This window comes from Lactuca saligna, chromosome 7 (genome assembly GCF_052625555.1).
Source record: "Lactuca saligna cultivar CGN05327 chromosome 7, ASM5262555v1, whole genome shotgun sequence".
Lineage (NCBI taxonomy): Eukaryota > Viridiplantae > Streptophyta > Magnoliopsida > Asterales > Asteraceae > Lactuca > Lactuca saligna.
The window spans coordinates 4307956-4320469 of record NC_136423.1 but is presented as its reverse complement, the minus strand read 5'-3'; the positions used below and the strand labels follow the sequence as shown (position 1 = coordinate 4320469).

The 12514-nt window shown below is 29.7% G+C and overlaps 1 protein-coding gene and 1 non-coding gene across 3 annotated transcripts; one reads left to right on the top strand and one right to left on the bottom strand.

The window, feature by feature from the left end:
- Positions 1-9863: 9863 nt before the first annotated feature.
- On the bottom strand, positions 9864-9935 carry TRNAC-GCA (transfer RNA cysteine (anticodon GCA)). Its single transcript has one exon. It is a non-coding gene; the product is annotated as a tRNA-Cys (tRNA).
- Positions 9936-10048: 113 nt separating this feature from the next.
- On the top strand, positions 10049-12011 carry LOC145004133 (uncharacterized). 2 transcript variants are annotated; one of them, XM_078963028.1, is made up of 2 exons: positions 10049-10467; positions 11581-12011. In XM_078963028.1, the coding sequence occupies exons 1-2, from the start codon at positions 10233-10235 to the stop codon at positions 11796-11798; spliced, it is 453 nt and encodes a 150-aa protein (XP_078819154.1). In that variant the 5' UTR covers positions 10049-10232; the 3' UTR covers positions 11799-12011. The 2 variants fall into 2 exon arrangements, with proteins under 2 accessions (XP_078819154.1, XP_078819153.1); XM_078963027.1 differs by having other exon boundaries at positions 10051-10467; positions 11578-12011.
- The last annotated feature ends 503 nt before the right edge of the window (positions 12012-12514 follow it).

Sequence of the window (12514 nt, the reverse complement as noted above, 5' to 3'; positions counted from 1 at the left end):
TTTCATTATTTTTCCTGTTTCCATTCCATCACACAAACCAAATATAACCACTTTCAAATAAGTAGGAAAACACATAAAACAACAAAGTTGAAAAGAAACATGCATAACAATTAATTATTTTTTGTAATTAGATTGTTGTAAATGGTTTCAAGTTTGAATCCCAATGTTGAAAGCAAGGACTTAGGATGGAAAACAGGGTATAGTAGTTCATTATCAAAGAATGGTCAGTTGTAATGTTCTGCAATTCATCATCAAGTTGGACACACAGGAACATAAAAACTGTTAAGCAGGTACACACACATACACATTGATAAACATAAACTGATGTTAAAAAAAACAACACACATTAAAAAAAACACAAAAAGAAACAAAAGATAAACAAAAAAAATTTGAAAGTAGTTTTTTATAAACTTACAGAAATGATTGAACTCTGTGATTGTGATTGAAAACACGATTTTGCACTGTGATGATGCAAAAATTTGGAACACGATGTTGTAATAAACTCAATATTTCAAGAGACAGTGAAATCAGAAGAATTAGAATGAGTTAGACATAATAAGTAATTTATAAAAATTATTTTTGGAAAGGATATCAAAGTTTGGTTTGAAATTATAGAGTAATCCAAAATTTTAGCTGTCATGAATCAATCTTTGAAATGTTTCCCAAGTTAGCGTGATATTGAAACTGCTGACCAAATTTTTTCATGATTATAATTGCTCTGTCATTCTAATAGTAATTCCTGCATATTAGGCACTAACTTCTTACATTATAAAATCAAATTGAAAAAAAAAACGTAAATAAGGATTCCATAAATTAAGCTACTATATAAAGATAGAAAAATTAAAATCCATGAAAACAAATATCTTCCTTTTTTAAAATAAACATCTCCTGCATCATGTCACAATTAAAAGTTTTGGAAAATTGTAATATACGACTATATTATTGTTATTTATAAAATTATTATTTTATCACTTATAGTGGCTATAATGGTGTATAGATTTTTGTTATTTATAACATTATACAAAATTTCTACTTTTGAAATTTTAAGTTGTCTAACCGTGTAAAACACGAGCTTTAGGGTAGTATTTGATATAAATAACAAAAATTGACTATGCAAATTATGAGATTTAAAATGTAGCATAAAATGAGTTATACATCAAGTGAAATTACGTATAAGAATCATGGACTGTAAAAGAAAGTTGTGAAGATTTAAATATATATCCAATAATAAGAGTAAAAAATTCTTTGTATTTGGATGACCGGTTAAATTTTGTTGTAGGATGTGAAAGAGAATACTAATAAAAATGTCTTTAATAACCGAAATATAAAAGACGATTATGAAGAAAATATGAATGTAATGTCCAAATATAAAGTGCAATATAATGATCGCATAAAGAGTCAAATCCAAGTTGCTTATAATAAAAGAAAAAGTAAAACCTAACATGAATGAATATTCATAGTGTACCAAACACTAAAAATTAAAATCCCAAATAAAATGCAAGTAAACGTGCCGAATATTAAAAAAAATGTCTAAGAAAATAGCATAAAGTAGCAAAGAAAGATCGAAGTTATTGTCTTCATAAACAGGATCATTTTTCAACTTTAGGAATCAACAATTTTGTTGTTCCAACAACTTTGCCATCTCCAATACGGGGTGCATTAGGTTTCGTTGCTGATTCATAAACGTCATCATCAAGATCGTAAACATCTACAAGTTTACGTTTGGCACTTGTAGGCGGTGAATTTAGGTTGTTGACTGTTCTTGATGATATGCCAGATGGAATATTCGACACAGGAGTATTATCAGCAGTGTGGGAAGTAGCATCCTTAAATAAAAAAACAAATAATGTTGTTTAGTAACATAAAGGATAAGATATATGAGTAAATGATGTTGTAATGTAGTTTACCTTACAACCCACTGTTTCCTGAGATGCAAATTCTGAACCAATTATATTAACAGATTCAGTATCCATGTCCTATAAAATTAATGATAAAATAAAACAGTATGTCGGGTTAAGGAATCCAGAAAATAGTATTTTCAAAATATGTATGTTTTAAATTAATTAAATTGGTGTATTTTTACCTGTTCAATCCTACTCTTTTTCTCAATTTTCTCCAAAGCAGAAATAATGTCAACATTATCCGTTATAAAAATGACATTTTTGCCCCTTGCTCATAGAAAAATTATAAATAGTTGGGGACAGAAAAAAGTATTAGTATTTTTCACTTTAATCAATTAACATTAAAACATAAAAAAATCAACAATAATAGTGATAATAGTAAAACAAAGTCAGTTCTGCAGCAATGCCCAAATCATGTTAAAAACAAAATGATAATAGAAAAACAGAAAACCAAAGTAGGTTCTGCAGCAATGCCTAGGAAAACAAAAACTGTAAATTGTAAATTTCCTAATGAATATAGTAGAAGATTAACAACAAAAAAAGGAGGAGGTGAAAATGATGTTAGAAACACATAATTTTAAAGCATACCTTTTTTGTAGTTTTTTTTTTCTAATAACACCTGTAACAGCAATGATGTTATCATGATTCTAAGAGGTATTCAGTTTGTTATCTGCTACGGGTAATGAAACGACTGGAGTTATGAAGAATATTTATATGTTTTTTTTGAATTGTAAGTAGATTGAATGTATGCAAATTCACATTTAGTTTAAAAATGACCTTTTTGACCCTTGGTCATACAAAAAAAAACATTAACAGTGATAATAAAGTATTCCATTCCTTTTCCTGTTTCCATTCCATCACATGAAACAAATATAACAACTTTCAAATAAGTAGGAAAACACCTAAAACAGCATAGTTGAACGAAAACATGAATAACAATTTTTTTTTTTTAATTATGTTGCTGTAAATGGTTTCAATTTTGACTCCCAAGGTTGAAAGCAAGGAGTTAGGATGGAAAACAGGGGCTTTTATAAGAGAATTTATTTCATTCTAAGTCTCCTGTTTAACAAAAGTCTACATAAAAAATCATTGTTCAATATGGACTAGACGTGTTAAATAGCCAATAGATTTGTAAAAATGATGTTTTTACCCCTTGCTCATAGAAAAATCATAAATAGTTGGGGACAGAAAAAAGTATTAGTATTTTTCACTTTAATCAATCAACATTAAAACATAAAAAAATCAACAATAATAGTAATAATAGTAAAACAAAGTCAGTTCTACAGCAATGCCCAAATCATGTTAAAAAGAAAATGATAATAGAAAAACAGAAAACCAAAGTAGGTTCTGCAGCAATGCCTAAAAAAACAAAAACTGTAACTTGTAAATTTCCTAATGAATATAGTAAAAGATTAACAACCAAAAAAAGGAGGAGGTGAAAATGATGTTAGAAAAACATAATTTTAAAGCATGCCTTTTTTGTAGTGTTTTTTTTTCTAATAACACCTGTAACAGCACTGATGTTATAATGATTCTAAGAGGTATTCAGTTTGTTATCTGCTATGGGTACTTAAACGACTGGAGTTATGAAGAATATTTATATGTTTTTTTTTTGAATTGTAAGTAGATTGAATGTATGCAAATTCACATTTAGTTTAAAAATGACGTTTTTGACCCTTGGTCATACAAAAAAAAACATTAACAGTGATAATAGAGTATTCCATTCCTTTTCGTGTTTCCATTCCATCACATGAAAACACCTTTCAAATAAGTAGGAAAACACCTAAAACAACATAGTTGAACAAAAACATGAATAACAATTTTTTTTTTTTAATTATGTTGCTGTAAATGGTTTCAATTTTAACTCCCAAGGTTGAAAGCAAGGAGTTAGGATGGAAAACAGGGGCTTTTATAAGACAATTTATTTCATTCTAAGTCTCCTGTTTAACAAAAGTCTACATAAAAAATCATTGTTCATCTTATTTATTTACAGCTTCAATGTTGCTCCAAAACTTATACATAGAGAGTTACAGACATTTAATCATACGTTTTAATGCCCCTGTTTTCATCTACCACATTTTGATACATGGAATGAAAACTCAAAAGTCAGAATCATGCGTTTTATATTGGATTGAATTAGGAACATAAACAGTTAAACACAAACACACATGAACATAAACAGTTAACAATTAATTTTTTTTAATTATGTTGCTGTAAATGGTTTCAATTTTGAATCCCAAGGTTGACAGCAAGGAGTTAGGATGGAAAACAGTTAACGCACACACACGCATACACATTGAGAAGATGTTAAAAAAACAACACACACATTAAAAAACACAAGAAGAAACAAAAGATAGACAAACAATTTAAAAGTAGTTTTTTTATAAACTTACCGAATGGATTGAAGTCTGTGATTGAAAAGAAGATTTTCCACTGTGATGATGCAAAACTTTAGAAGACGATGCTGTAAAGTCAGCACTGCAAGAGACAATGTTAACAGATGAATACAATTGAGTTATACGTAAAAAGTAATTTATAAAAATGATTTTTGGAAAGGATGTCAAATTTTGATACATTCCCTGCAAAAATTACATGAGTGAAGGAAAGTTTGAAAAGTTTCTCCCAATTAACGTTATTTTAAAAGGAATTGATAGAATTATGTTGATGTTATTTAAGAAGGTTTATTTGAAATTAATGCCTCCCTTGCAAAAATTACGTGAGCTTTTAAGTAGTTATTGAATTTCTTTAAATTCAGAGAAATTCATATATTGTAATTATAATACGGATTTTTAATTTAAAAGCAAAAAAATTAGAATTTGCCAAGTGGAATTAAAGGTAATTGGAAAAATAGATTAAATGCCATGTGGCATAGTGAATAAGGTGATGACATGTGGCAATGTTATTTTCTTTTATTAGGGTAGATTAATTGCATAAGGAAACACATTAAAAGTGTAATTAATCAAAGAATAATCAATGATCTAAATTGATCTTTATATGGTGCCTTTAAATATCTATTTAAGGAGTCTGAAACAAAAAATTCTCTAAACAAAACCAAATCAATCTATTATATCAAACATCACACTCATGGCTTTGGCATCAAAAAAAAAATCTGGCTATGAGTATTTTGGTGTTGCTAGTTCTTTGCATGGCATTTGTTCCAAGTTTAGGTATGACAACTTTCATTCATTTCTCATTTCTTGTGTAATTATATATAATAATAAAACATATTGATTGATTGTATATGTATTGTATTCAGCTCTTAATCCAACATGCATTGGACCTTGTGCATCGATTAAGAAAGGTTGCCAGAAAGTTTGCCAAAATCGAGGTTTTGTTACGGGTGCTTGCATGCCACTCCCTTCGTCTATGTGTTGTTGTCATGATCAACCGATTAATTTTTAATGCTCATTTGTAATTTAAAGGGTTTAATAGTATCTTAATAGGCTTTTAGATACACAAGTTAATAATCATTGCTTGCAAACTATTTTGGGATCTTATTATTTAATAAGTTACCAGATGATGCTATGAAGCTAATAAAATTGCATTGACTTTTCATTACTCTCAGTTTTAAGTTTATAACTGAGTACATTATGATATGTTTATAAAAAAAACTATTTAAGAGTAATTAATTCTTATATATTTCATTATTTCCAACTCTATTATAAGAAATCCATTATAAACTTTATGACTGTTTATGACTAACTAAAGGAGTTCTAAACAAACTCCATCGATTATTGATCATAATACATTCTATTATCTCTTGCAAGTGAAACAATGGAGCAACATGAAACTTGTTGCATAGTGTTTGAAACCGAGGAATAGATAATCTTTTTGTAAAAACGTTAGCTAGTTGGGAGGTTAGGAAAACATAAAGATTACCAATATGAATATATACAAGAGTACAATGCGACAACATCTTATCTATCAAGAATGCTCACTAGGGGTGAGCAGCTAAATAATGTACCCATTTTCGGAACCGAAACCGTCTCGGAACCGTTGGTTCTCATTTTTTTGGAACCTTTACCCGTTGGGTATCCGTCATAACCTATTAATTAACTCCATTTCTCAAACCCTCCCCTTGCTTCCGATAGATGGCTTTCTAACTAGCCTTAGACTATTCCTTGAGAAAGTGATTGTCGCATACCGGCCTACCCTAGGGCATGAACAACTCCAATTTAAGCCTTAACGAAATTAAGTGGGCTACCTTATTTATTCAAGCCTAACATCACCCACGCGACTGTAGGCGGCCCTCTATAAAGTGGACTGAATCCCCTTTTATCACTTCCTCCGAGTCATAGGGCGGAGTCCAAGTTCCCTACGTAATGGGAAGAGTAGCTTGTTCCCCTAGAAATTGTTCATTTACCGTTGCGGTACTACTACTACTACACCATGAACTTGTTGAATCTTCCAGGTCTTATTAATTCCTAGATGTAGTGTTTATTCCCCTCTGCTCCTGCCTATTGGTACTAGTGGAATAGGATTGACATGTAATACCATAGTTGAGATTTTTTTTTATGATGAGGGTATTAACTGCTTTTTCACAAATAATTTTTTATGTTCTCTTTTCTAACTTGTTAATCATGGAGAAATTGATCAACAGGAGCAAAGTTTCTACTCCAACTTTTGTCCCATGGCCTACAGAAATCAGACCTTTGGATCCTAACATTTATACCCGCCACACTACACGCCCTGCAAGGTTGTTTCTACTTATATTTATTACATTAATTTATAATTTTTTTAATTTTAAAAGATGACTCATTCTTAGTTGTATTGTATTTAAAACTAACATATATTGCAGTGTGAGTTACTGACTGAGAGCAAAAGGTAGGCTTCCAGATTACTAAGCTTTGCATAGTTGAGAGACTCTTTCCCTCCATCAATTTTTTGATAATATGATGGTGCGGAGGGCATTTAGGTTTTTTTCAAATATGAGAAATTTACGTGTTATGTTATGTCATTTCATATCATGAAAAAAAGAGTTTTATAGACATCTTCTAATTATCTTTAATGTAAATTACATAAGGGCTCATGTGCTTGACTTTCACCGTATTTAGCCCAAATTGGAATCTTTTTTCAAATCGATATGAAAGTTTCTCACAAGAGCCCACATTGAAAAAAAAATATATTTTTGGTAAAAACAAGAAAGCTTACAAATAAACAGGTGTGTTATTAGCCTAAATCATTCGTAAGTCAATAATACATCATTTAAACTTTTGGACCCTCAATATAGTTGATTTTTTTTCTTCCAGTTTTGGTCTCAAAAAGTTTTCACTTGCAATTTTTGATCCTTATTTGAGTTTTTTGTTATATTTTTGGTCTGTATTTTAAGTAAAATAATTTTTACATAGGGATTTTATAGTTGATGAGTGGTTACTATACATGGTAAGTATCACTATTTTTTGTAGAATAAAGGTGCTACTTAATTAATGTACACATTATTAATTAATTGATTATCATCAATAGAAAGGGAGAGGTAACAATAGCAATAGCAATAGCAATAGCAACGTACTTTACTCTTGTAAATAATGCTACCAAATTGTTATTAATTATGGTAATTTTAATTTATGGTGTTTGCTTGCAACTTATATTGTCTGAAATGCAGGTGAGAGTTGTTAGGAAAATAATAAACAAACAAAGCTCTATTTCTGCTACTACTGCATCCAAGCTATAATTAATTCCTCTAAATAAATTATTGTATCAATCCAAGCTATAATTAATTCCTCTAAATAAATTATTGTATCAATCATGATTATTTACATGTTACGTGTATTGTCGAGGGACCAATGTTGTAAATAAATAAATATGTTGAAGCCGAAAATATCCGTTAAATATATTATCATTTGTCACAACTTTCCATAAGTCGTTTTACATAGCTTACCCAATGGTTTTCTAAATGTGAAACTTTTAGTATTCAGAAAACAATAAGACAAAATTTAATCTCCAAAACAAGATGTTGATACACGACACGTTTACAACAACATCCTAGATCCTACCACACAAATTTGTAGACAATATAATGTAATGGGATTAGGAGAAGAATATATACTGAAAACCAAACACCAAAAATTATAATATGGTAAATCTCAACGTGAAACTCAAAAAAAAAAAAAAAAAAAAAAAAAAAAAAAAAAAAAAAAATCATTCTTTACTAATTGGATAACTCAACACTAAATCAAATTCTTACAAGACTTTATATCAAGTTGAAAAAAAAAAGTTTGAATCATTCCAACAAAACTAATTGGTGATCTATATATGTAAATGGAGGAAGGAGTGATAGAATTCTTAGGATTGTTTGTTTTTCAGACTAAATATTTTTAATAATTTATTTGTTTATTTTAAAAATATAACCATAAAATTTACCAGGAAAATACCGTAAATAGTCAAAAAATATAGGGTATTTTCAAAAAATAGATATAAAAATAGATTTTTCCGGATCTAGACATGCATTCCACGGAGATAGCTCCGCAAAATGGCAAAATCGTAAATAAATCAATGTATTACAAAAAAAATTCATTCCTCGGAGCTACCTCCGCGGAATTAGTTCATTCCTCGGAGGTAGCTCCGCGGAATGAATTTTTTTTTTTTTTTTTTCACATCGATTCTTCGGGGTTTATATTCATTTCTCAAACTAATTATTTCTAAGAAAAAACTATCATACTATTATAATCTTTACTTGAAAATAATTAGTTGGAGAATTAATATACACCCTGAAGAATCGATTTGAAAAAAAAAAAAAAAATCCTCAAGATCCATTCCACGGATATGACGTCATTCCGCCGGAGGTCCTATGTTATTCACATTCTATTTTTCTAATACTATATATGTTTTTGTTTTTCTAAAATTAGATGTGCTTGTGCAAAACGGCGCCGATAAATAACTCATTTGATGAACTGTTTTTTTTTTTTTTTTTTTATGGGAAATAATTCTCTAGCATAGTAAATTTGGGAAAATACCACAAATAGACAAAAAATGGGGGTGAATTTCTAAATTTAGTCATAAAATTTGATTTTTCCAGCTATGGACATACATTACGAGGAGGACCCTCCATGGATTTCCGCGAAATGTATGTCTATAGCTGGAAAAATCAAATTTTATGACTAAATTTAGAAATTCACCCCCATTTTTTGTCTATTTCTTACAATGCCAGAGAATTATTTTCCAAAAAAAAAAAAAAAAATTCACCAAATGAATTATTGTTGGCGCCGATTCACCAAATGAGTTATTGTCGGCGTCAGCACATATCTAATTTTAGAAAAACAAAAACATATATAGTATTAGAAAAATAGAATGTGAATAACATATATAATATTAGGAAAACAGAAACATATATAACCCAGAGAATTATTTTCCAAAAAAAAAAAAAAAAAAAAAAATTCACCAGATGAATTATTGTTGGCGCTGATTCACCAAATGAGTTATTGTCGGCGTCAGCACATATCTAATTTTAGAAAAACAAAAACATATATAGTATTAGAAAAATAGAATGTGAATAACATATATAATATTAGGAAAACAGAAACATATATAACCCAGAGAATTATTTTCCAAAAAAAAAAAAAAAAAAAAAAAAAAAAAAAAAAGAAAACAAATTCACCAAATGAGTTATTGTCGGCGTAAGCACATATCTAATTTTGGAAAAACAAAAACATATATAGTATTAGAAAAATAGAATGTGAATAACATATATAATATTAGAAAAACAGAAACATATATAATTAGCGGTTTTGCTCTTATAATTTTTATTTTAATGTCAAACAATCCATGTGGTTGTGGTATATAGATATTTGCTCTTATAATTTTTAATTTTTTTAATGTTATTGATATATTACACACTTTCTAGTTTTAGTCCAAGGGTCGATTTCTGATATAATGTTATCTAAAGATATTATGAAGGTGTTTTAACGAACATGTTTGTTTCTCATTGTCGTGGTGTGAAAGGAGAAATTAAAAAGGGAAATGGATAGGGCCCAACCGGGTTCGAACCGGTGACCTATTGATCTGCAGTCAATTGCTCTACCACTGAGCTATGGACCCATTTGCGTTAAACATTGGTATCTTATCCAATTAATATCAAGAAAAAAACGAAAAAAAATCTTGTCTTTTATCCTTGTCCTGGTTTCGTTTTAAGTAAAGTCCAAAATCAACGCTCCGTGCCTTTCCTTTTATTTCGTTTTAAAATTTTCAAAATTCAAAATTTCAAAACCCTAACCACTATTCCCCCTTTTGCCACACACCTCACTGAACACAATGCTGACCTGATTCGATTTCATCTACACTCTGCTACTCAAGTCATCAACGAAATCCGAAGATCCAAAAAGAAAAAAACTGGAGATGACGGAGCAGCATCAACACGAAGGAGAAGCCCTACATCAGGTCACCGATGAAATTGAGGAGCTTGATAAATTAGAGGAAGATGTGAGCCTTATGGCTCAGAAAATAGCCGAATTTAGAGAGACATTGCCTGCTCAGCTTCAGAATACTCTCGCCTCAGTTCTTTCTGCTCAGAGACCTGTTAATTTTAACCTTTCTGATAATGATCCTGGACCCTCTAGTAATGCCAATCAAGGTACACATGTAATCTTTCATTTTCTTCTTGCGATTTGTGATTTACATGCGAATAATTAACATTTTAGGGCTGTTAATTAGCTGCTTAGTATGTTACTTGCGCAGTTTTGGTAGAATCTGAAGATAGGTATTTTGTATTATCCGGTTAGTTTTAGGGTTTCGTCTGATGTTTGCATCTTATGTAATGCTATTTCTGTAAGTAAATGAAATAAGCTCATTAGTCATTAGGGAACGTTCCTTATGGCAAACTCAATTCATATCTAACTTAAATTGTGGTATACATTTAAGATGGATATATTTTGTCATAGCTCAAGACCTCAAGTACATTATGAGAATATCTTCAAGCTGTGATGATGGTAACATCTTTTACTTTCTTTTGGGTAAATATTGAACAGTGGATGTCAACAGTCTTGATGTAATGGTTCCAGAAGTTTGGAATCTTTGGGTCAACAAGAATCTATGTTTTTCCACTATATTTTTAATTCATACTCAAAATTTTAAAGAGATAAAACCGTGTGGACATTAGCAACTTCTGGGTGTTTGTTAAAAGCTAAAACCCCATAAGCACCAAATTAAAATTTATCATAAATATTTTAATTGAATAAGAGGGGTTGTCGATTCCATAAACAAAGAATTCTATCTTAGTTTGCTACTTTTTGGATTATGATATAAAAACTTCATTTTTTTAAGTAAGACCTTAATCAGTATGAACAGTATTAACATTACTGTCAATCATATATCTATATGAACTGCTAAATTGGAATCATATGCTAATTTTATAACAGTTGTTTTTGTGATTGTAAATTAGTGTTATTCCTTTTTTATTCAACTAAACTCAGATCAGTTTTCATGCCAGTGAGTATACTGTATATCTATCTATGTGAACTGCCAAATTAGAATCATATCGACGTTTTGTTAGTTATTAGTTATTACTAACTTGGATATACAATAATGGAAGTGCAAACATTGTTAGGAATAAACAAATAAAGTGGCCAAATCATGTTATCAAGATACAGGTGTTACCCTTTATATAAGTACGTTGATATTTTATTCATAAGTTGTAAGAAGTAAGTGTTGACTTGTTATGTAACTAACTCCTTGATTGATTCAGAAGAAGGTGTTGTTGCATTAGTAGAAGATGACGTGGCACACACTGAAAAGATAGAAACAATTAAACAGAAAATTTCTAGCAATGATTCTGCAATGTTGTCAGTTGTAAAGAGAATGAAAGATTGTATGTCAAGAATTGAGAAGCTAGACTCCTTCAACAAAGGAATCATCCATCCTGCCTTCAAAACAAGAAATATCATCTCACAAGATCGCTTCACGTGAGGTTTGTTCATGTTTGAATGAGAATCTACATATGCTTTTTTTTTTTTTTTTTTTTTTGTTTTCAAATCTAAATTCATGGCTTCTAGGTATTTAGGCTAGCTGGATATGATTTAATCTAAACACTTGATGCTTATGTATGGCTTTTATCATTGCTTTTGGATTTTGTGAATACACATTGTTTCTCTATTAGATTTAAGAATGTGGAATTGTGTATAGTTTTTGCTTCTTGAATTGTTTGTTAGAGACTAGAGTTTGGAGGAATTGTTTCAAGAAAATGGAAACTTTTATGTTCAACAAACTGGAAAAATGTCCCTTTATCTTTATTTTCAAGCAACTGTAAACCTTAGAGTCAAAAAATAAAATTAAGATAAAACCAAAGTAAAATTAACGCAAAACAAATCAATATCAAAATCAAAAATTGGAGGTCACAGTCACATGTTAAAAGTTAAATGGCATATGAACTAAATTGGGAACAAATAAAGGTTTAAGGGTAGAAAAAAACAGCTTCATTAGAAAAACTACCCAACGAGGATGAATATGAAATTTTGACAAGTCGAGGAATAAAATATAGGAGCCAAATTGGTAAATTGCAAAACTTGTTTTAAAAAAGATATTGATTTACTGGACAGTTTGCATGCACAAATAAATTTTCAAAACCCTAGATTTTGGTGTAAAAAGATAAATTTTGATATTGGTTGGAGATGATTTTAGGCTCG

What these genes read in the sequence shown, in the direction of transcription:
- LOC145004133 (XM_078963027.1), top strand. Translation starts at nt 10,233, where the DNA reads ATGACGGAGCAGCATCAACACGAAGGAGAAGCCCTACATCAGGTCACC. An exon ending in CTCTAGTAATGCCAATCAAG is followed by an intron (nt 10,468 to 11,577) that starts GTACACATGTAA and finishes TGATTGATTCAG; the next exon opens with AAGAAGGTGTTGTTGCATTA.